The sequence below is a fragment of the Triticum urartu genome, chromosome 7A, assembly GCF_056163025.1.
Source record: "Triticum urartu cultivar PI428250 chromosome 7A, HENAU_Tu73, whole genome shotgun sequence".
NCBI lineage: Eukaryota > Viridiplantae > Streptophyta > Magnoliopsida > Poales > Poaceae > Triticum > Triticum urartu.
Genome location: NC_141879.1, coordinates 339,473,051 through 339,497,924, shown reverse-complemented (window position 1 = coordinate 339,497,924; position 24,874 = coordinate 339,473,051). Strand labels below are relative to the sequence as shown.

Below are 24,874 nucleotides of genomic sequence, written 5' to 3'. Positions count from 1 at the left end.
TGCCGCTGTATCTCGACGGGGCTATGGTGCTGTTGGCGCCATATGCAGGGATCAAGAAGGGGCCTTCTTGGGAGCCTCGACTTTTTTTTCAAACATATCGCTGATCCACAAACCCTCGAGGCGCTGGCGATAAGGGAAGCATTGGCTCTCTCGGAGGACCTCCATCTTCGGAGGATCCATGTAGCATCGGACTGCAAGGGGGTGGTCGAGGACGTCAAGAAGGAAAATGCAGCGAGCTATGGAGCAATTATTCATGAAATAATAGATCGGTCTATGTCTTTCGATTTCTGTAATTTTAGTCATGAGTTTAGGAGCTCGAATGTCGAAGCTCACAACTTAGCGAAGCATGCTCTTAATCTCGGTGGTGGCCGCCATATTTGGTTAGGACATTCCGGGAATCTCTCGTTCGTCCCTGTAACTGTGGTGACGGATTAATAAAGAACTTCGCGAGGTTGTCTTAAAAAAATCCAAATGGACAGAATCCAGTCAAAATAGTTTTTTTTTAAGAAATTCCAGTCAAAACGGATGTCTGTTTGGGGTCGCGTGATAGAGTTGGCGTGACGCGATCCAAGAGCAGCATGCGGGGCAACCTTGGATAAATTGAGTGACTCACCGGGAGGTGACGTGGAATCCACCGCCTCCCCGCCTCCAAAACCCTATTGCGCGGAGCACAAAACCCACACAAGACACGCGCAAAAGGTAGGCGCCCTCACCTCCTCACCCACCCCAATCCCACCTCCCCTCCCGGACAGGGCCGCAACAAAAGCAGCCTCCAGCGCTGCATTCTTGTTTTGCCGCTGCGGTTTCGCTATCTCCCCACCGCTTCCCGGCCACCTCAGACACCGAGCCGCCCCTCCCCCCTTCCCCCCACCCCATATGGCGCTGCCTTCCCGCCCCGTAGCCGTCCTCGCATGGTGATGCCTCCTCGCTCGCCCCCTCCGGCCGCTCTGTCCCTGAGATGTGGCGCCTGATTTCGTTGGGTTTTGCAGGGGTTCGGGGGAAGACGGGCAGCTGGGCATGGGCCGGTGCGACGAGAAGGACTGGGCCCGCTGCATCGGCGCTCTGGATGCGTACGCCGTCTCCGCCGTCGTAGCCGGCAGCCGCAACTCCCTCGCCATATGCGACGACGGCAGCGTACGCTTCCATTGCCCCGCTTCCTTCTTGCACTCCTTTCCTTTCTATACAGTACAGTGTTTGTTTTGATGTGGTTTCTCGCTGGCGGCCGCCGTTTCTCTGCAGCTCTTCACTTGGGGGTGGAATCAGCGGGGAACGCTCGGGCACCCGCCGGAGACCAAGACAGAGAGCTCCCCGGCGCATGTCGACGCCCTCATCGGGGTCAAGATCGTGCAGGTGAGCGCATGATCACTCTTTTGAAATGCGATTCGCTTCTTTTGTAATGCGTGTGTCATTGGGTTTTGGTGCCAGGCAGCGATCGGCGGGTGGCATTGCCTCGCGGTGGACGACAAGGGCCGGGCTTACGCTTGGGGTAAGGGAACTCGGTTTCTTGGCTGGTTTTTTCTTTTCGGAATTGGTTGATTACATGACATGTGCGCCCATGTTCCAGGGGGCAACGAATATGGGCAGTGCGGGGAGGAGCCTGAGAGGAAGGAAGATGGCACAAGGGCACTCAGGAGGGACATCCCCATCCCACAGCGATGCGCTCTCAAGCTCAAAGTTCGGCAAGTGAGTGGAATGGAATCAGATTCCTATCATGTACTACTTGCACCAGTCCCAATGTTCTTGGGATTTTAGTCATTTTTATGCATGTTTTAAGGATTGTGACTAGCAATTTTTTGCATCTTACTGTCAACACCAGCATACTTGTTGCCAACTTGTGTTAGGCTGGGAGAACACATAGGATAACTTTTTGTTAGAACTGTTACAGTGTGTCATGTCCAAATGAAATACTGATGTTCTAGTAAAATGATGCTAGAACTTTTCAGTCCTGCACTCCTGCTTTCCATTCAACATCATTAACTTCTGGTTTACTGTTTTCTTTCATTGACTCTAGGTAGCTGCGGGGGGGACTCACTCAGTGGTTTTGACACAAGAAGGCCATGTCTGGACATGGGGACAACCGTGGCCTCCGGGTGATATGTATGGCGCCTGTGACTTCAACTGAAATCATCAATCATTTTTATATTTTTGGTGTGTTTGTCCTTGTATCATAGTATTGACGATGTTAGTCTTCTTTTCAGCAAAAAAATATCTACGCCAGTACGTGTGCAAGGGCTTGAACAAGTGAGCATGATTGCTGTAGGGGCATTCCATAATTTGGCACTGTCAGTAGACGGAATCTTGTGGGCATGGGGTAATAATGAATATGGCCAGCTGGGGATTGGAGATACCCAACCGAGATCACAACCGATCCGTGTTGAAGGGCTATCTAACCTCTCATTGGTGAGCCACACTGGATTGTTGCTTCTTATTTCTGACATCCTTTCTAAATCAAGTTGAACATTAATGAGGTGTATGAAGACATTACCTAACAAGCCTGGTTCAAGGCTTGGTTAGACTCTAGCTGAGCAAAAGAAAAAAAAAGTTGGTCCATTGGATCCCAGGTTAATTCATGTTGACCCGCAGTAAGTTAAGCATATAGCACCTCTGGTACTAATCGTTGAATTTCTGCCATTTTTGTGGAACTTACATTTGTTCGATGTTGCCTATGTAAATAATTTCATATTGATTATGGCCTACCAGGCTACCACTAGATGCTGATAAATCACAAATACTTTTGCACACATATTTTCCTTACCAGGCCTATGAATCCTAAAAGACCTGTTTCTGTTTCTTGTTTTATATTTTCCACATCTATTTGCAGGTTGACATTGCTGCTGGAGGTTGGCATTCAGCCGCATTAACTAAAGAAGGAGAGGTATTTCCTTTTTTCTTTCTTTCTGTAAACTGGTTTATCATCATATGATAAAATTTATTTACTCTAACCGAACCGCCGGTGCATAACGGAAGGATAAAGCATTCTGATAATGTCAAGAGAGATCGGGGTAGACCAAACTTCACATGGGTGGGTCCGTAAAGAGAGGCCTGAAAGACTGGAATAACACCAAAGAACCAGCCATGGACATGGGTGCGTGGAAGTTAGCTATCCACGTGTCGGAACCATGTTTTGAGTCTTATGGGTTTCAACTCTACCCTATGCCAATATGTTTGGGACTGAAAGGCTTTGTTGTTCTCTGACCGAACCGCCAGTTTTGACACAGTTCTATTTTATTTTATGTTGGTGAAAGACGACACGGCTATAGGGAGCAACAAACTGTTCTCGCGTACTAGTTCTTGCATAATAGGATTATTCATGAAGGGTGTTGTCCACTGTTGGCTGGTGTGTGTGTGTGTGTGTGTTACCTGGCCCATGTGGCCCATATACATTAGTATGTAAAGCAAGAGAGAAGAATGGAGAAGGTTGACTCTTGACTGATTCTAGATATTTCTTGAACGACAAGATTGTGTCAGAGCACAGGTGGGAGAAGATGTTGGGTCTGCAGGTCGCCCGTGGTGAATCAGCAGCATGGGGTGGAGCTCCGGGCGCCTAGGGTGTCAGCGCAGCGGGGAACAAGCTCCGGGAAAAGGCCAACAGGCCCAGGCGGAGTAGTTGTGCAGGAATGGAGCCGGCGGCCGGCAGTGTGCGAGAGTGGGTCTGCCGGAGGAGACGGCAGCACTTGGTCTTGGCAGTTGGCAGCGATGCTAGGTGAAAGGATCGAGAAGAGGTGTCTAGAGGGGGGTGAATAGACTCTTAGCAAGAAAAGTTGCACTTTTTAAATTCTTTAAGTTGAAGTGGGGTTTTAGCACAAGTTCAAACATTCACAATACATATCAAGCAAGCATGACAAGAGTATATGAGCAGCGGAAAGTAAATCATGCAAGTTGCAAGAATGTAAAGGGATGGGATTGGAGTGTGCAAACGCAATTGGAGACACGGAGATTTTTGGCGTGGTTCCGATAGGTGGTGCTATCGTACATCCACGTTGATGGAGACTTCAATCCACGAAGGGTAACGGTTGCGCGAGTCCACGGAGGGCTCCACCCACGAAGGGTTCACGAAGAAGCAACCTTGTCTATCCCACCATGGCCATCGCCCACGAAGGACTTGCCTCACTAGGGTAGATCTTCACGAAGTAGGCGATCTCCTTGCCCGTACAAACTCCTTGGTTCAACTCCACAATCTTGACGGAGGCTCCCAAGTGACACCTAACCAATCTAGGAGACACCACTCTCCAGAAGTTAATAGATGGTGTGTTGATGATGAACTCCTTGCTCTTGTGCTTCAAATGATAGTCTCCCCAACACAGCTCTCTCTCATGGGATTGGATTTGGTAGAAAGATGATTTGAGTGGAAAGCAACTTGGGAAAGGCTAGAGATCAAGATTTATGTGGTTGGAATGGAATATCTTGACCTCAACACAAGTGTAGGTGGTTCTCTCTCAGAAAATGTATGTTGGAAGTGTAGGCATATTCTGATGGCTCTCTTTTCGAATGAAGAGTGGGTGGAGGGGTATATATAGCCTTCACACAAAATCTAACCGTTACACACAAATCACCAAACTCGGTGGGACCGAATTATAAAACTCGGTCAGATCGATTTGGTTCATAATGTGACCGTTAGGCATTTCGGTGGGACCGACATGATCAACTCGGTGGGACCGATGTGCTAGGGTTAGGGTAAAGCCTCATCTCGGTTGGACCGATTACACAAACTCGGTGGGACCGATTTTGGTAATAAGCTAAACAGAGAGTTGGCCAAGCAAACTCGGTGGGACCAATTTCATATTTCGGTGGGACCGAAATTAATGCAATAGGCAACAGAGAGTTTGCAAGCCCATCTCGGTGAGACTGAGATCCCTATCGGTGAGACCAAATTGATTAGGGTTTCTGGCAGTGGCTATGTCAAGAGAACTCGGTGGCGCCGGATAGAAAATTTCGGTGGGGCCGAGTTTGACTTTTGGTTTGGGACATATGTGGATATGAGAAAGTGGTTGAGGGCTGTGGAGCATATCACTAAGCACTTTGAGCAAGCAAGCCATTAAGCAACACCTCACCCTCTCTTAACAGTATTGGCTTTCCTATGGACTCAATATGATCTTGGATCACTAAAATGAAAAATGTAGAGTCCTGAGCTTTGAGCTTGAGCCAATCCTTTGTCCTTATCATCTCGAAAGGGTTCCACATCCTCTAGTCCATGCCACTCCATTGTTGAACTTATCTGAAGCATACTAGATGAAAGCATTAGTCCAACAAGAGATATGTTGACATTAATTACCAAAATCACCCAGGGAGCACTTGTCCTTTCACTAGGTCCTGGTGGTCGGATGGAAGCAAGAGTAGGAAGTACGGAGGTGGCGGCGGCTGAGAGGATGAAGCTGCAGCAATGCCGGTGGAGAAAGAGAAACCATCGAGAGTTGTGATTGGCACACTTCCATGTCGTATGAGTGAGGAAAGATTCAAGAAGTCAAACGAGGAAGAAACTTTGAGGGTGTATGCAAGAAGAAAACCTATGAGTGAAGAGATGGAGAAAGCCCAATGAGGAGTCAAATTTAGTGGCGTATGCAAGGATAAAATTGCAACATGAACAACAAATTCCAGTAGTTGGTGAGGTCCAATTGCAGGGGGAGCAACATCAGCGACATTAGATTCCAGTACTTGATGAAGTGGACTCATCTAAGAGTCAGTTGCGTGTCATAGATGATTGAATGAATGTGCCTATTGCCTTGAGGAAAGAACCATGAGCTGGGGCAGGAAATCCTCTTGGAAGGTACGGTTTTGAGCATGGTACTGAAAAGTGAAAACTATGCGTCATATGACTCACCGTCACCTAGGTATAGAGCCTTCATTGCCTCCTAACAATCGTCAGTAATCCCAACTGATTGGAAAGCAGCAGCGCAAGATCCTGAGTGGGATGAAGCGATGATGGAGATGCCAGCCCTTTAGAAGAATAATACATGGGAGCTTGTAGAGCTTCCAAAAGGGAAAAGGCAGGTAATTGCAAATGGGTCTACACCGCGAAGCAAGAGTCAAATGGTAAGATGGAGAGACATAAGGCCAGACTTGTTGCAAAGGGTTATAGCCAAACCTATGAAATTGACTATGATGAGACCATTGCACCTGTGGCAAAGAGGAGTACCCTGAAAACTTTGATATCACGTGCAGCAAATTTGGGTTGGCCTTCATACCAGCTCGATGTGAAAAATGCTTTTTTTTTTCATGGTGATCTTCATGAGGAAGTGTACATGAAAATTCCACCTGGTTTTGGTACATCTCAAACTCATTGAAAGTTCCTTAGGTTGAGAAAGTCATTGTACGGGCTTAAGCAATCTCCATGGGCATGGTTTGATCAATTTCATTGTGCTATGTGTGGTATGCGATAGTTACAGCGCAACTCCGGCAGGCATATCACAGTTCTTGCAGTATATGCGGATGATATCATTGTTATAAGGGGTGATACTGTTGAGATGTCACAATTAAAGCAGACGTTAAGCAAAGAGTTTGAGATTAAGGACCTTGGCCAACAGAGGTATTTTCTAGGCAGTGGAAATTGCAACATCCTCAAAAGGGATAGTTCTCTTGCAGCCGAAGTATGTCTTGGACCTTCTTAGTGGTGCATGAATACTTGGGTGTCGAGCTGTTTCAACTCCTATCGAGCCAAATCATCAATCGTATGCACGATCTGGAAGTCCAATTGTAGGGAGAACTACAAATGGCTTGTAGTCTGGCTCATCTTTTTGTGCCACACGATACCTGACATCCTATGCAGTGAGTGTGGTCATCCGCTACATGCATGGCCCAAGAAGTCAGCACACTATATATTGCCCTATCTAAAAGGGAGTCATGGAAGAGGTCTATTGTTTAAGGCCAGTGGGCACTTAAATGTAGAGGGCTACTGTGATGCTGATTGGGCTAGTTGCATTGATGCCAGAAGGTCAACATTTGGCTTTTGTGTCTTTGTTGGAGTAAACCTGCGAGGAGGATGAAGCAGCCGGTGGTCTCCTGATCTACAACTGAAGCAGAATATAGAGCAATGTCTTTTTGTTTGTGCGAGATGCTGTGGATGAAAGGCCTCATATCAGAGTTAAGGCTACTAAAGAGAGGAGCATTGAAGCTCTGGTGTGATATGAGCATCTCTAGCAGACCCCACATTTTGCCGAACTGTAAACTGTACAGTTTGCACGGGGGCGTTTATGCAGGCTCAAAATCACCGCGGCAGAACAGAAACTGTATCCAAACCCGTAAAATTTTAAAAACTCGTTTTGCATGAGAAATTTAAGGAAAAGCTCGCCGGAGCTCGCTCGCATAGATAGTTCTTCACATAGTTAGTTCTTCTTCACATAAGTTCGTACACAGCATGCATACATATAAGTTCGTCGGAGCTAGACCGGGCCTACGCTACCGTATCACTACACAAAATTGAGCTCACCGGAGCTTGTGCAGTAGCTGCCCAGCAGCGGCGCTCAATCGGAGTCGGAGGAGTCGAGGTCGATGTAGAACTTCGCCTGCTCCGCCTTCTCATCAGTCACAGGTCAGCCTCCTTGGACGCGTGCGCCTGCGACGCGGCGACGCCCGTCTGGAGGAAGAGCCGCTTGTACTCGAGCTCGCGCCGGATGCGCTCTTCCATCTCCTCTTGCTCCCTCACCGACCGCTCGAGGACGACGCGCTCGAGGAGCCCCCCTATTCCCCGGGGGGAGGTAGTCCTCGGGCCCGATGACACCTCGGCGCGGCGGCGCATCGGGCTCTACGACACGAGGTGAGAGCTCCTCCTTCGGTTCCTTCTTCACCGGAATGAGCCGCGAGCTCGATGCGCCCGCGGATGAGCTCCCTGCGGACCAGGAGCCGGAGGTGGCGTGACGGCGGCGGGCGAGCTCGCGATCGAACTCGTTTAGCTCGCGGCGGTCGAACGCCGGCGGCGGCCGGCTACAAGGGTTGAGCCACCGACGCGCCCCTCGCTTGCGCGTGGCATCAGATCTGGCGTGGCGGCGGCGCTCCGCCTCATCCCTAGAGCTGTCCATGGCTTTCGCAGGCTTGCCGGCGGCGAGAAATCGAGCGGCGTGGTGGGGAATCGGGGGGAAACGCGGCTGATAGGGTTTCGACCCGCATCTGCCCCGCAAACCCGTAGTTATACTGCTTCAGGGGTAACGTTTGCGGGCTGCGGCAAAAATATTTACAGGCCGGACGAGTATACGGGCTCTGTTCTGGCCAGAAAATTGGGCCGAGCCCGTATACTCGCCGGAATTATGCAGGTTCGCGCGTTATGCGGGGTCTGCTAGACTTGCTCTAACAAGTCAGCAATCAACATTGCAAATTATCTAGTTCGGCATGACCGAACAAAGCATGTGTAGATCGTTTTTTTCATAAAAGAGAGGCTTGACGAGGGAACACTGAAGCTAATCCATGTTACTTCCTCGGAAAAATAGCTGATTGCATAATGAAGGGGTCAGGAACAAAAGAGTGTTTGTCAGCATGTGGATTATAGATATCTATCGTCCATCTTGAGGTGTGCGTGTGCGGCCCATATACACCAGGGGGAATATCAGGTGCTCCAGCGTCGTAGGTGATACAAGCTTCCGGGCCGTCGGATCTCAGATCCAATGACATCTGGGGGGCTACTACACTTGCACGCGATTCTCAGACTTTCGAAGGGCTTTTTTGAGAAATGTTCAAAGTCCCCTAGGAGCATTCGGATCTGAGATCCAATGGCTTCCGATAGCTCGTATCACCGGAGCATCTAAGGCACTGGAGCACCTGATCTCTCCCTATACACTAGTATGTATAGCAATAGAAGAATAGAGAAGGTTGATTGATTCCAGATAGTTCTTGACCGAGAACATTCATGTCATAACTTTTAATGGGCTTGAGAATCAATATAATCTGACAAGTTTGTTATTCCTTCTATTCATGATCAAAATATGTCCATAAGAAACTCCGGCAAAGATATAAAGCTAACTAGACTTGAGCTTTGAAGAAGTTGAGCTCATCTGTTGGCTCAATGTTGGCGGACATGCAAATAACTGACTGGCTCAATGTTGGCTGCTCAGTTAGGTCACACCTAGTTCGTTCCAAATTTTCTGCATAAATAGTAGGGCGGACATGCAAATGTGTATGGATGCAGGAAGCTATTAGTTGTGACCACTGGAATAATGATTAGAAGAGAAGCACAATGCAACTGTCATTTGGTGTGGTACTGCCATCAGAGCAAGAAGGCTAAGAAATAACAGCGAATTGACATAGTGAATATATCAGTTGAAAACTAAATTTAGGAAGCATGTATTTACTATTCTGAAGTTTTGTTCAATGGGCAATTGCGAATCTTCTAGGTTTGAAACAAATGTATTTTGGTAATTGCTATGCATAAATTAGAAGAAATGAGTCCGGTTCCAAATTCGTGATTGTTAAACTGATGAAGGAAAATGTATTTTGAACTCTTAGTTGGAACTAACCATTTTCCATATGTTTACTGCTCGAACACGAGCTTGAATATGCTTTGGCACAATCATCTGTTTGGCGGTCTCTGCAGGTATATGCTTGGGGAAGAGGAGAACATGGGAGGCTCGGCTTTGGGGATGACAAGAGCAGTCACATGGTGCCGCTAAAGGTTCAGCTTCTAGCTGGAGAGGATATTGTTCAGGTAGTTTAACATGGGCCTGAAATGTTGTATTGAATTTCTTGATTGTCTGTCGCCTATAAGCGTCTGACTGAGGTTTGTTTCCAAGTTCAGCACCTGAGTTCACTCTTCTAAATGCTTGCAGGTATCATGTGGAGGGACCCATTCGGTTGTGCTAACCAGTGATGGCCGAATATTCTCTGTAAGTAGAAAATTTGGAGTTGCTTACATGCACTACTTGTAAATATGTTTTTGGATATGTCAGCTAGAATAAGCAACTTTTGGAGGTGTTAGCTATGCAGATAAAATAAATTAAACATAGTTTTAAAGCTATTTTGGGTTTACCAGAACTAGGACAGACAAAATATGGTATAAGCATTGTTATTAGTTGATATTGTTTCACTGACCATTGTAACCAGTCGAAATGGGTACCTCTATTATAGGCATCGCAAGAAGATAATGCATTGCAGCTCTCAGGTGCCACACACCCATATATGAGTATAGCATTAAAAAAATATATCAGAGAATTTCAAAAAATTCTGAAATTTTGGGATATCAAACCTGGGTGCTCGTTGTACACCCGTATTCCGTTTCGTGGGGAATGGGTGCCCGTGGTAGTATCCGGGGAATGGGTGCCCGTGGTAGTATCCGTGGCAAAGGAAATACGGTCCGACATACGATCCATCCAATTTTTTCCCCTATATATAGGAATTTTTTGACTTTTTTACCGAGATTACCATGGGCGTCCATTCCCCACGAAACTGAATATGGGTGTACAATGTGCACGCAAGTTTGATATTCCAAAATTTCAGAATTTTTTGAAATTTCCTGATATATTTTTTAATGCTATGAGAGCCACAAATCCTCCTCGTACGAAGCAACTATCTGCACTAGTAATATGAATTGCTTGAGGAATTTTCATATTCTCAGGGTCATAGATATGCTTTGGAAACATCATGATTCATGTGATATCCAGAGGCCGGGGTAATCCTCCTTTTCGGAAAAAGTTGTATGATTATCACCCGTGTCACAAGTTAGTACTGCTTAGGTTAGGTACTACTCCCTCCTTAAACTAATATAAGAGCGTTTGTAATCTAAACACTCTTATATTAGTTTACGGAGCGAGTAAAGAGCAAAACGTGTATGCTTTTAAAATTATTTTCTTTACCATGTTTGTTAGAAACCCCACTGTTTTCTTTAGCTTTGAAAGGTCATATTGCTGACAATGCCAATAATGTTTGCTGATAAGCCCTTCTCTTGTAGGAACATTTGAATAGTACTCCCTCCTTTCCGGTTTATAGGGTTTATCTTAAAATTTTAGTTTTTTCATCTTATAAGGCTCAATTTGGTTGTTCCTCATCACATGTTCAGATCCAAGGTGCATTAAATCATTGCATGCAGGTATTAAGAGAAAATTGACCAATGCATTGGTAAACATATTTTTCTAAAGAAAACAAGAGCATTAATTGGTGCTTTTGCAAACTACAAAAAGTATTTCACCACTTATCATCTACCTTGGTTGGTGAGATTTTTACATTGAGCCCTATAAACCGGAAAGGAGTGAGTACATAACTGTCTGTAACCAGTGGATTTCTTTATTAATGAGCTTTATTTATGCTCATCCTTTTTCCCTTTCTTTGTTTGCAGTATGGGAGGGGCGATCATGGCCGTCTAGGCGACGGTAGGAAGGTGACTACGGGTCACCCAATGGAAGTGCCCATAAACTTGCCGCCACCAAAGACCAGCACCAGCTCCGAAGGGCTATGGCAAGCGAACTACGTTGCCTGTGGCGGACGACACACACTCGCCATCGTGACATGGACCGATGTGTAACAAGGCATGATCACTTGAGTGTATGAATTGAAATTGTGGTAACAGTAATGGAGAATAAGAACTAGAAGTTGTGCACTTCAGGCTTCAATTGAATGTTCCGATTAACAAATTTTGTGCCGACTTTCCAATGTTGTTTTCTCCTTTGCATGTCACCGCAGCTATCTTGAGTCGGTTCAAATTGCAAAGATTCTATAATGGTAAATGTTATCTAGCTATTGGATCCGCCCACACAATACACATGTAACACGGATTAAGTATGTGAACCCAATATTGTGTTTACAACAATTAAGTATCATAAGTACTAGTGGGTAATCCGGACTCCATGAGAACATTTATGTATCCCTATTGCAGCTCTAATTCTCGCCTTCACACACTTGCAATATTTCCAACCCCATTCCGATAAACCTCAATAAAGGGCAAAAGACCATTTCCTCATCTCTTCATGGAATCGATACTCTTATTCAGCTATCACTAAACCATGTGCAATTCCAGTACATCGGCCATATGCGAGAGCAACAGGCAGCGGCATCGCCCATATATGAGGGAGTAGGAGTGGCACCCATCACGGGCACCATCTCTTGTTCCACCTTCGCAAGGACGCTGCGAGTGTGAGCTGAGGTGGGAGACATGATGCTAGGAGGGGGGAGATGTCACTGGGGGAGACATCAAGGGCATAGATGGGGTGGAGTTGCGCCTATGATGCAGAGATGATGGAGATCGAGCGTCGCTAAGCACCTGTTGGACAATGCGGCGGTGAGCTCATAGTCCACGCAAAGTTGCAAGGTGGCCATCGATGGCATCTACTGCTAGTCATCATGGCCGCGAACAGCGGTCCACTAGACGTCGAGGACGACAAAAACAAAGGTTAAGCGGCATGTGACTCTCTCAGAGCAGAAAGGAGCAATGGCCGACACGTTTGACCTCAGAGTGTGAAGGAGCTCTAGCCGGCACGGTCGACCTCGTGGCAGCGATGACCTGCAAATGCCCTTGACCGAAGAGTTTCTTCTTGATGGACCACCGGTTGCGATGAAAGAGGGATTCAATCATCATGGGTGCTACCGCCTCCTGCCCTCCGAGGCAACGCGGCCGCTCCTCTTCTGTTCTAGAGAAACACCACTAAGTTAACCTTGCCAACCACCCCACCGAATCCGTACATGCCATCGCGGGAGAAGACAAAGGTGCTCCTCCAGGACGATTACGCCTTAGAGCCAACGTCATCTCGACTCCCTCCGCGCAACGTCACAAAAAAAAACACTTCAAATCGTCTATAATGTGAACTTGTCTTGATGGTAACATGAAACTGTGTCGAAAGGTCGAGGATGGGATTTAAAGTGGACTTAATAATGAAACCTCCCACGTGGCTGTGGTTCTCCCGGTCCCTATCGTTAGTGGTCTCGTTTGGTTCGGCCGGCCTCGCAACGTGTGCGGTGGAGAGACGACGGTGGTGTCCTCGTGACTGTGATGGCGCAGGTTGGTGGGCGGTTGGCGTGGTGGAGCCGCCGGTTGGTTCTGGGTTGTGGGTATGAGGGGTAGGGCAAAATCCCTTTCGGGTCTGCCCGGCACCGACGCGGTTGAGGGAGTCCTGGATTAGGGGGTCTCCGGACAGTCGGACTATATCCTTTGGCCGGACTGTTGGACTATGAAGATACAAAATTGAAGACTTCGTCCCGTGTCCGGATGGGACTCTCCTTGGCGTGGAAGGCAAGCTTGGCAATACGGATATGTAGATCTTCTTCCATGTAACCGACTCTGTATAACCCTAGCCCCCTCCGGTGTCTCTATAAACCGGAGGGTTTAGTCCGTAGGACAACATACAATCATATCATAGGCTAGCTTCTAGGGTTTTAGCCTCTACGATCTCGTGGTAGATCAACTCTTATAATACTCATATCATCAAGATCAATCAAGCAGGACGTAGGGTATTACCTCCATCGAGAGGGCCCGAACCTGGGTAAACATCGTGTCCCCCGCCTCCTGTTACCATCCGCCTTAGACGCACAGTTCGAGACCCCCTACCCGAGATCCGCCGGTTTTGACACCGACATTGGTGTTTTCATTGAGAGTTCCACTGTGCCGTCACCGTAAGGCTTGATGGCTCCTTCGATCATCGGTAACGATGCGGTCCTGGGCGAGGTTTTCCTCCCCGGACAGATCTTCGTATTCGGTGGCTTCGCACTACGGGCCAACTCGCTTGGCCATCTGGAGCAGATCGAGAGCTATGCCCCTGGCCATCAGGTCAGGTTTGGAAATTTAAACTACACTGCCGACATCCGCGGAGACTTGATCTTCGACGGATTCGAGCCCATGTCAGGTGCGCCGCACGATCACGACGAGCATGATTTAGCTCTGCCGTCGGACAGTGTTCAGGAGATTACACCTGCAACTACTCCGACCTTCAATCCAAAGAAAATTGCGCCATCCGAGGACGGGTGGATAGATCCCGCCATGGAGGCCGCACTCTCAGTGACGATAGAGCCGGATACTGACTTCACCCCTTACGAGAGCCGTGTTGCCAAACCACTGGATTCATCTCTGGCCACGGACTCCGAGCCGCCTGCATCCGTGCCTATCGAATTCGATTGGGCGCCAATCATGGAGTTCACCTCCGCGGATATCTTTCAGCACTCACCTTTCGGCGACGTGCTAAATTCATTAAGTCTCTCTCCTTGTCAGGAGAACCTTGGCCGAACTATGTCCGGCTAGAGTGCGATGCGGACGACGAAGAAATTCGCTCCCCACCCACCACCCACTTAGTAGCCACTGTCGATGATTTAACCGACATGCTTGACTTCGACTCCGAAGACATCGACGGTATGGACGACGATGCAGGAGGCGAACAAGAACCACCGCCCACGGGGCGCTGGACCGCCACCTCATCATATGATATATACATGGTGGACACCCCCAAAGAAGGCAATGGCGACGAGACAGCGGGGGATGACCCCTCCAAGAAGCAACCTAAGCGCCGACGTCAGCGGCGCCGCTCTAAGTCCCGCCATAGCAAAAGTAGTGATACCGGCACAAGAGGCAATAACACTCCGGATAGTGCCGAAGACGACAACAATCCCCTCCAGCACGATTTAGAGCGGGAGGGTGAACAAGCTAGCCCTCCAGAGCGGGCAGCAGATAGAGAATCGAAGGAGGACAATTACATGCCTCTCTCCGAAGACGAGGTGAGCCTTAGCGATGAAGAATTTACCGTGCCTGAGGATCCCGTCGAGCAGGAGCGCTTCAAGCGCCGGCTTATAGCCACAACAAATAGCATGAAGAAAAAGCAACAACAGCTTCGAGCTGATCAAGATTTGCTAGCAGACAGATGGACCGAAGTCCTTGCGGCCGAGGAATACGAACTCGAGTGCCCCTCCAAGAGTTACCCAAAGCGCAGGTTGCTACCCCGATTCGAGGAGGAAGCATTGAAACCTACATCACCAATGTACGATGCGGCTGACCGGCCACCTCGTGGCCGAGCCAGAGAGGCGTTTCAGCCTGAAGTTCACCCTGTACCCCGCCGCCACTCAAACAAAAATACCAAGGCCCGGGGAAACACACGGGACCTGCGAGACGTATTGGAAAGCATGGCAAAACATGCAAGGTCGATATACGGGTCACGGGGGCGCGCGCCAACGCGGGACGATGACCATCACGTCGGGTACACTAAAAGTAAATCCGGTCGGGCTGAATACAACATACAAGACTCATATGAACTGCGTCGTGATATAGCCCGGCACAGAGGTGCCGCACACCCCCTATGCTTCATTGATGAAGTTATGGATCACGAATCCTGGAGGGTTTTAAACCCGTAAATATCGAATCTTATGATGGTACAACAGATCCCACTGTATGGATTGAGGATTTCCTCCTCCACATCCACATGGCTCGCGGTGATGATCTGCATGCCATCAAGTACCTCCCACTAAAACTCAAAGGACCAGCTCGGCATTGGCTGAATAGCTTGCCAGCAGACTTCGTCGGCAGTTGGGAGGATTTGAAAGACGCATTCCTTGAGAACTTCCAGGGCACTTATGTGCGACCACCAGATGCTGATGACTTGAGCCATATAACTCAGCAGCCAGGGGAATCGGCCAGGCAATTCTGGACACGATTCCTAACTAAGAAAAACCAAATCGTCGACTGTCCGGATGCAGAGGCCTTAGCGGCATTCAAGCATAACATCCATGGCGAGTGGCTCGCCCGGCACCTCGGCCAGGAGAAGCCGAAGTCTATGGCAGCCCTCACGACACTCATGACCCGCTTTTGCACGGGCGAGGATAGCTGGCTGGCTCGCAGCAACAACACATCAAGGAATCCGGACACTTCGGATACCAAAGATGCCAACGGCAGACCACATCGTAACAGACACAAGTGCCGCAACAACGGCGATAACGCCGATGATACGGCAGTCAATGCCGGATTCAGAGGCTCTAGATCCGGTCAGCAGAAACAGCCATTCAAAAGAAGTACTCCGGGCCCGTCCAGTTTGGATCACATACTTGATCGCTCATGTCAAATACACGGCACCCTTGATAAGCCAGCCAATCACACCAACAGAGAATGTTGGGTGTTCAAGCAGGCCGGCAAGTTGAATGCCGAAAACAAGGACAAGGGGCTGCATAGTGATGAGGAGGAGGAGGAGCCCCGGCCGCCGAACACGGGGGACAGAAGAGGTTCCCCCCACAAGTGAAGACGGTGAACATGATATACACAACCCACATTCCCAAGAGGGAACAAAAGCGTGCACTAAGGGACGTCTATGCGATGGAGCCCCTCGCCCCAAAGTTCAATCCATGGTCCTCTTGTCCGACCATCTTCGATCGTAGGGACCACCCCACTAGTATCCGTCATAGAGGATCTGCCGCATTGGTCCTACACCCCATCATCGACGGATTTCACCTCACTCGAGTCCTTATGGATGGCGGCAGCAGCCTGAAACTGCTCTATCAGGATACAGTGTGCAAAATGGGTATACATCCCTCGAGGATCAAACCCACCAAAACCACCTTTAAGGGCGTCATCCCAGGTATAGAGGCCCATTGCACGGGCTCAATCACACTGGAAGTGGTCTTCGGAACTCCGGACAACTTCCGAAGCGAGGAGTTAATCTTCGATATCGTCCCGTTCCGCGGTGGCTATCACGCACTGCTCGGGCGAACCGCATTTGCAAAATTCAATGCGGTACCACATTACGCATACCTCAAGCTCAAGATGCCAGGATATAGGGGGGTCATAACTAAAGGAAATATGCCCTAGAGGCAATAATAAAGTTATTATTTATTTCCTTATATCATGATAAATGTTTATTATTCATGCTAGAATTGTATTAACCGGAAACATAATACATGTGTGAATACATAGACAAACTTAGTGTCACTAGTATGCCTCTACTTGACTAGCTCGTTAATCAAAGATGGTTATGTTTCCTAACCATGAACAAAGTGTTGTTATTTGATTAACGAGGTCACATCATTAGTTGAATGATCTGATTGACATGACCCATTCCATTAGCTTAGCACCCGATCGTTTAGTATGTTGCTATTGCTTTCTTCATGACATATACATGTTCCTATGACTATGAGATTATGCAACTCCCGTTTGCCGGAGGAACACTTTGGGTGCTACCAAACGTCACAACGTAACTGGGTGATTATAAAGGAGCATTACAGGTGTCTCCAAAGGTAGATGTTGGGTTGGCGTATTTCGAGATTAGGATTTGTCACTCCGATTGTCGAAGAGGTATCTCTGGGCCCTCTCGGTAATGCACATCACTTAAGCCTTGCAAGCATTGCAACTAAATGAGTTAGTTGCGGGATGATGTATTACAGAACGAGTAAAGAGACTTGCCGGTAACGAGATTGAACTAGGTATAGGAATACCGACGATCGAATCTCGGGCAAGTAACATACAGATGACAAAGGGAACAACGTATGTTGTTATGCGGTCTGACCGATAAAGATCTTCGTAGAATATGTAGGAGCCAATATGGGCATCCAGGTCCCGCTATTGGTTATTGACCGGAGACGTGTCTCGGTCATGTCTACATTGTTCTCGAACCCGTAGGGTCCGCACGCTTAAGGTTACGATGACAGTTATATTATGAGTTTATGCATTTTGATGTACCGAAGGTTGTTCGGAGTCCCGGATGTGATCACGGACATGACGAGGAGTCTCAAAATGGTCGAGACGTAAATATTGATATATTGGAAGCCTATGTTTGGATATCGGAAGTGTTCCGGGTGAAATCGGGATTTTACCGGAGTACCGGGAGGGTTACCGGAACCCCCGGGGAGCTATATGGGCCATAGTGGGCCTTAGTGGAAAAGAGAAGGGGCTGCGCGCCTCCCCCTTCCCCTAGTCCTATTAGGACTAGGAGAGGTGGCCGGCCCCCTCCTTCTCTTTTCTCCCTCCGCGAATCATATTCCAACTAGGATTGGGGGGGGGGGAGAATCCTACTCCCAGAGGGAGTAGGACTCTCCTGGCGCACCCCTTGGGGTCGGCCAGCCTCCCCCCCTCTAGTCCTTTATATACTGAGGTAGAGGCACCCTAGAACATACAAGTTGATCCACGTGATCTATTCCTTAGCCGTGTGCGGTGCCCCCAGCCACCATATTCCTCGATAATACTGTAGCGGAGTTTAGGCGAAGCCCTGCTGCTGTAGTGCATCAAGATCGTCACCACGCCGTCATGCTGACGGAACTCTTCCCCGACACTTTGCTGGATCGGAGTCCGGGGATCGTCATCGAGCTGAACGTGTGCTCGAACTCGGAGGTGCCGTAGTTTCGGTACTTGATCGGTTGGATTGTGAAGACATACGACTACTTCCTCTACGTTGCGTCAACGCTTCCACAGTCGGTCTGCGTGGGTACGTAGACAACACACTCCCCTCTCGTTGCTATGCATCACATGATCTTGCGTGTGCGTAGGAATTTTTTTGAAATTACTACGAAACCCAACAGTGGCATCCGAGCCTAGGTTATTTATGTTGATGTTATTTGCACGAGTAGAACACAAGTGAGTTGTGGGCGATATAAGTCATACTGCCTACCAGCATGTCATACTTTGGTTCGGCGGCATTGTTGGACGAGACGACCCGGACCAACATTACGCGTACGCTTACGCGAGACCGGTTCCCCCGACGTGCTTTGCACATAGGTGGCTTGCGGGCGACTGTCTCTCCAACTTTAGTTGAACCAAGTATGGCTACGCCTGGTCCTTGCGAAGGTTAAAACGGAGTCTATTTGACAAACTATCGTTGTGGTTTTGATGCGTAGGTGAGATTGGTTCTTGCTTAAGCCCGTAGCAGCCACGTAAAACTTGCAACAACAAACTAGAGGACGTCTAACTTGTTTTTGCAGGGCATGTTGTGATATGATATGGTCAAGACATGATGCTGAATTTTATTGTATGAGATGATCATGTTTTGTAACCGAGTTATCGGCAACTGGCAGGAGCCTTATGGTTGTCGTTTTATTGTATGCAATGCAATCGCGATGTAATGCTTTACTTTATTACTAAGCGGTAGTGATAGTCGTAGAAGCATAAGCTTGGCGAGACGACAACGATGCTACGATGGAGATCAAGGTGTCACGCCGGTGACGTTGGTGATCACGATGGTGCTTCGGAGATGGAGATCACAAGCACAAGATGATGATGGCCATATCATATCACTTATATTGATTGCATGTGATGTTTATCCTTTTATGCATCTTATCTTGCTTTGATTGACGGTAGCATTATAAGGTGATCTCTCACTAAATTATCAAGAAGTGTTCTCCCTGAGTATGCACCGTTGCGGAAGTTCTTCGTGCTGAGACACCATGTGATGATCGGGTGTGATAGGTTCTACGTTCAAATACAACGGGTGCAAAACAGTTGCACACGCGGAATACTCAGGTTATACTTGACGAGCCAAGCATATACAGATATGGCCTCGGAACACGGAGACCGAAAGGTCGAGCGTGAATCATATAGTAGATATGATCAACATAACGATGTTCACCGATGAAACTACTCCATCTCACGTGATGATCGGACATGGTTTAGTTGATTTGGATCACGTGATCACTTAGAGGATTAGAGAGATGTCTATCTAAGTGGGAGTTCTTAAGTAATATGATTAATTGAACTTAAATTTATCATGAACTTAGTACCTGATAGTATCTTGCTTGTTTATGTTGATTGTAGATAGATAGCTCATGCTGTTGTTCCGTTGAATTTTAATGCGTTCCTTGAGAAAGCAAAGTTGAAAGATGATGGTAGCAATTACACGGACTGGGTCCGTAACTTGAGGATTATCCTCATTGCTGCACAGAAGAATTATGTCCGGGAAGCACCGCTGGGTGCCAGGCCTGCTGCTGGAGCAACACCAGATGTTATGAACGTCTGGCAGAGCAAAGCTGATGACTACTTGATAGTTCAGTGTGCCATGCTTTACGGCTTAGAATCGGGACTTCAACGACGTTTTGAACGTCATGGAGCATATGAGATGTTCCAGGAGTTGAAGTTGATATTTCAAGCAAATGCCCGGATTGAGAGATATGAAGTCTCCAATAAGTTCTATAGCTGCAAGATGGAGGAGAACAGTTCTGTCAGTGAGCATATACTCAAAATGTTTGGGTACAATAATCACTTGATTCAATTGGGAGTTAATCTTCCAGATGATTGCGTCATTGACAGAATTCTCCAATCACTGCCACCAAGCTACAAGAGCTTCGTGATGAACTATAATATGCAAGAGATGAACAAGACTATTCCCGAGCTCTTCGCGATGCTGAAAGCTGCGGAGGTAGAAATCAAGAAGGAGCATCAAGTGTTGATGGTCAACAAGACCACTAGTTTCAAGAAAAAGGGCAAAGGAAAGAAAAAGGGGAACTTCAAAAAGAACGGCAAGCAAGTTGCTACCCAAGAGAAGAAACCCAAACCTGGACCTAAGCCTGAAACTGAGTGCTTCTAGTGCAAGCAGACTGGTCACTGGAAGCGGAACTGCCCCAAGTATTTAGCGGATAAGAAGGATGGCAAGGTGAACAAAGGTATATGTGATATACATGTTATTGATGTGTACCTTACTAATGCTCGTAGTAGCACCTGGGTATTTGATACTGGTTCTGTTGCTAATATTTGCAACTCGAAACAGGGGCTACGGATTAAGCGAAGATTGGCTAAGGACGAGGTGACGATGCGCGTGGGAAACGGTTCCAAAGTCGATGTGATCGCGGTCAGCACGCTACCTCTACATCTACCTTCGGGATTAATATTAGACCTAAATAATTGTTATTTGGTGCCAGCGTTGAGCATGAACATTATATCTGGATCTTGTTTAATGCGAGACGGTTATTCATTTAAATCAGAGAATAATGGTTGTTCTATTTATATGAGTAATATCTTTTATGGTCAAGCACCCTTGTAGAGTGGTCTATTCTTATTGAATCTCGATAGTAGTAATACACATATTCATAATGTTGAAGCCAAAAGATGCAGAGTTGATAATGATAGTGCAACTTATTTGTGGCACTGCCGTTTAGGTCATATCGGTGTAAAGCGCATGAAGAAACTCCATACTGATGGACTTTTGGAACCACTTGATTATGAATCACTTGGTACTTGCGAACCGTGCCTCATGGGCAAGATGACCAAAACACCGTTCTTTGGTACTATGGAGAGAGCAACAGATTTGTTGGAAATCATACATACAGATGTATGTGGTCCGATGAATATTGAGGCTCGTGGCGGATATCGTTATTTTCTCACCTTCACAGATGATTTAAGCAGATATGGGTATATCTACTTAATGAAACATAAGTCTGAAACATTTGAAAAGTTCAAGGAATTTCAGAGTGAAGTTGAAAATCATCGTAACAAGAAAATAAAGTTTCTACGATCTGATCGTGGAGGAGAATATTTGAGTTACGAGTTTGGTGTACATTTGAAAAATTGTGGAATAGTTTCGCAACTCACGCCACCCGGAACACCACAGCGTAATGGTGTGTCCGAATGTCGTAATCGTACTTTACTAGATATGGTGCGATCTATGATGTCTCTTACTGATTTACCGCTATCGTTTTGGGGAAACGCTCTAGAGACGGCCGCATTCATGTTAAATAGGGCACCATCAAAATCCGTTGAGACGACGCCTTATGAACTGTGGTTTGGCAAGAAACCAAAGTTGTCGTTTCTGAAAGTTTGGGGCTGCGATGCTTATGTGAAAAAGCTTCAACCTGATAAGCTCGAACCCAAATCGGAGAAATGTGTCTTCATAGGATATCCAAAGGAAACTATTGGATACACCTTCTATCACAGATCTGAAGGCAAGACTTTTGTTGCTAAATTCGGAAACTTTCTAGAGAAGGAGTTTCTCTGGAAAGAAGTGAGTGGGAGGAAAGTAGAACTTGACGAGGTAACTATACCTGCTCCCTTACTGGAAAGTAGTACATCACAGAAAACTGTTTCAGTGACACCTACACCAGTTAGTGAGGAAGCTAATGATAATGATCATGAAACTTCAGATCAAGACACTACTGAACCTCGTAGATCAACCAGAGTAAGATCCGCGCCAGAATGGTACGGTAATCCTGTTCTGGAAGTCATGCTACTAGATCATGATGAACCTACGAACTATGAAGAAGCGATGATGAGCCCAGATTCCGCAAAGTGGCTTGAAGCCATGAAATCTGAGCTGGGATCCATGTATGAGAACAAAGTATGGACTTTGGTTGACTTGCCCGATGATCGGCAAGCAATTGAGAATAAATGGATCTTCAAGAAGAAGACTAACGCTGATGGTAATGTTACTGTCTACAAAGCTCGACTTGTCGCAAAAGGTTTTCGACAAGTTCAAGGGATTGACTACGATGAGACCTTGTCACCCGTAGCGATGCTTAAGTCTGTCCGAACCATGTTAGCGATTGCCGCATTTTATGATTATGAAATTTGGCAGATGGATGTCAAAACTGCATTCCTGAATGGATTTCTGGAAGAAGAGTTGTATATGATGCAACCAGAAGGTTTTGTCGATCCAAAGGGAGCTAACAAAGTGTGCAAGCTCCAGTGATCCATTTATGGACTGGTGCAAGCCTCTCGGAGTTGGAATAAACGTTTTGATAGTGTGATCAAAGCATTTGGTTTTATACAGACTTTTGGAGAAGCCTGTATTTACAAGAAAGTGAGTGGGAGCTCTGTAGCATTTCTGATATTATATGTGGATGACATATTATTAATTGGAAATGATATAGAATTTCTGGATAGCATAAAGGGATACTTGAATAAGAGTTTTTCAATGAAAGACCTCGGTGAAGCTGCTTACATATTAGGCATTAAGATCTATAGAGATAGATCAAGACGCTTAATTGGACTTTCACAAACAACATACCTTGACAAAATTTTGAAGAAGTTCAAAATGGATCAAGCAAAGAAAGGATTCTTGCCTGTGTTACAAGGTGTGAAATTGAGTAAGACTCAATGCCCGACCACTGCAGAAGATAGAGAGAATATGAAAGATGTTCCCTATGCATCAGCAATAGGATCTATCATGTATGCAATGCTGTGTACCAGACCTGATGTGTGCCTTGCTATAAGTCTAGCAGGGAGGTACCAAAGTAATCCAGGAGTGGATCACTGGACAGCGGTCAAGAACATCCTGAAATACCTGAAAAGGACTAAGGATATGCTTCTCGTATATGGAGGTGACAAGGAGCTCGTCGTAAATGGTTACGTTGATGCAAGCTTTGACACTGATCCGGACGATTCTAAATCGCAAACCGGATACGTGTTTACATTAAACGGTGGAGCTGTCAGTTGGTGCAGTTCTAAACAAAGCGTTGTAGCGGGATCTACATGTGAAGCGGAGTACATAGCTGCTTCGGAAGCGGCAAATGAAGGAGTCTGGATGAAGGAGTTCATATCCGATCTAGGTGTCATACCTAGTGCATCGGGTCCAATGAAAATCTTTTGTGACAATACTGGTGCAATTGCCTTGGCAAAGGAATCCAGATTTCACAAAAGAACCAAGAACATCAAGAGACGCTTCAATTCCATCCGGGATCTAGTCCAGGTGGGAGACATAGAGATTTGCAAGATACATACGGATCTGAATGTTGCAGATCCGTTGACTAAGCCTCTTCCACGAGCAAAACATGATCAGCACCAAGGCTCCATGGGTGTTAGAATCATTACTGTATAATCTAGATTATTGACTCTAGTGCAAGTGGGGACTGAAGGAAATATGCCCTAGAGGCAATAATAAAGTTATTATTTATTTCCTTATATCATGATAAATGTTTATTATTCATGCTAGAATTGTATTAACCGGAAACATAATACATGTGTGAATACATAGACAAACTTAGTGTCACTAGTATGCCTCTACTTGACTAGCTCGTTAATCAAAGATGATTATGTTTCCTAACCAGGAACAAAGTGTTGTTATTTGATTAACGAGGTCACATCATTAGTTGAATGATCTGATTGACATGACCCATTCCATTAGCTTAGCACCCGATCGTTTAGTATGTTGCTATTGCTTTCTTCATGACATATACATGTTCCTATGACTATGAGATTATGCAACTCCCGTTTGCCGGAGGAACACTTTGGGTGCTACCAAACATCACAACGTAACTGGGTGATTATAAAGGAGCATTACATGTGTCTCCAAAGGTAGATGTTGGGTTGGCGTATTTCGAGATTAGGATTTGTCACTCCGATTGTCGGAGAGGTATCTCTGGGCCCTCTCGGTAATGCACATCACTTAAGACTTGCAAGCATTGCAACTAAATGAGTTAGTTGCGGGATGATGTATTACAGAACGAGTAAAGAGACTTGCCGGTAACGAGATTGAACTAGGTATAGGAATACCGACGATCGAATCTCGGGCAAGTAACACACCGATGACAAAGGGAACAACGTATGTTGTTATGCGGTCTGACCGATAAATATCTTCGTAGAATATGTAGGAGCCAATATGGGCATCCAAGTCCCGCTATTGGTTATTGACCGGAGACGTGTCTCGGTCATGTCTACATTGTTCTCGAACCCGTAGGGTCCGCACGCTTAAGGTTACGATGATAATTATATTATGAGTTTATGCATTTTGATGTACCGAAGGTTGTTCGGAGTCCCGTATGTGATCACGGACATGACGAGGAGTCTCGAAATGGTCGAGACGTAAAGATTGATATATTGGAAGCCTATGTTTGGATATCGGAAGTGTTCCGGGTGAAATCGGGATTTTACCGGAGTACCGGGAGGGTTACCGGAACCCCCCGGGAGCTATATGGGCCATAGTGGGCCTTAGTGGAAAAGAGAAGGGGCTGCCCTAGATGGGCTGCGCGCCTCCCCCTTCCCCTAGTCCTATTAGGACTAGGAGAGGTGGCCGGCCCCCTCCTCCTCTTTTCCCCCTCCGCGAATCCTATTCCAACTAGGATTGGGGGGGGGGGAATCCTACTCCCA

At 46.9% G+C, this 24,874-nt stretch overlaps 1 protein-coding gene across 1 annotated transcript; it reads left to right on the top strand.

The window, feature by feature from the left end:
* The first annotated feature begins 713 nt into the window (after window positions 1-713).
* Window positions 714-11,565, top strand: LOC125519664 (ultraviolet-B receptor UVR8). Its single transcript, XM_048684394.2, has 11 exons — window positions 714-914; window positions 990-1,134; window positions 1,240-1,350; window positions 1,426-1,486; window positions 1,565-1,683; window positions 2,012-2,097; window positions 2,199-2,400; window positions 2,822-2,875; window positions 9,518-9,628; window positions 9,750-9,806; window positions 11,252-11,565. The coding sequence occupies exons 1-11, from the start codon at window positions 877-879 to the stop codon at window positions 11,435-11,437; spliced, it is 1,170 nt and encodes a 389-aa protein (XP_048540351.1). The 5' UTR covers window positions 714-876; the 3' UTR covers window positions 11,438-11,565.
* Window positions 11,566-24,874: the final 13,309 nt, after the last annotated feature.

What these genes read in the sequence shown, in the direction of transcription:
- LOC125519664 (XM_048684394.2), top strand. Translation starts at nt 877, where the DNA reads ATGGCGCTGCCTTCCCGCCCCGTAGCCGTCCTCGCATG. An exon ending in CCATATGCGACGACGGCAGC is followed by an intron (nt 1,135 to 1,239) that starts GTACGCTTCCAT and finishes GTTTCTCTGCAG; the next exon opens with CTCTTCACTTGGGGGTGGAA. An exon ending in TCGGGGTCAAGATCGTGCAG is followed by an intron (nt 1,351 to 1,425) that starts GTGAGCGCATGA and finishes TTTTGGTGCCAG; the next exon opens with GCAGCGATCGGCGGGTGGCA.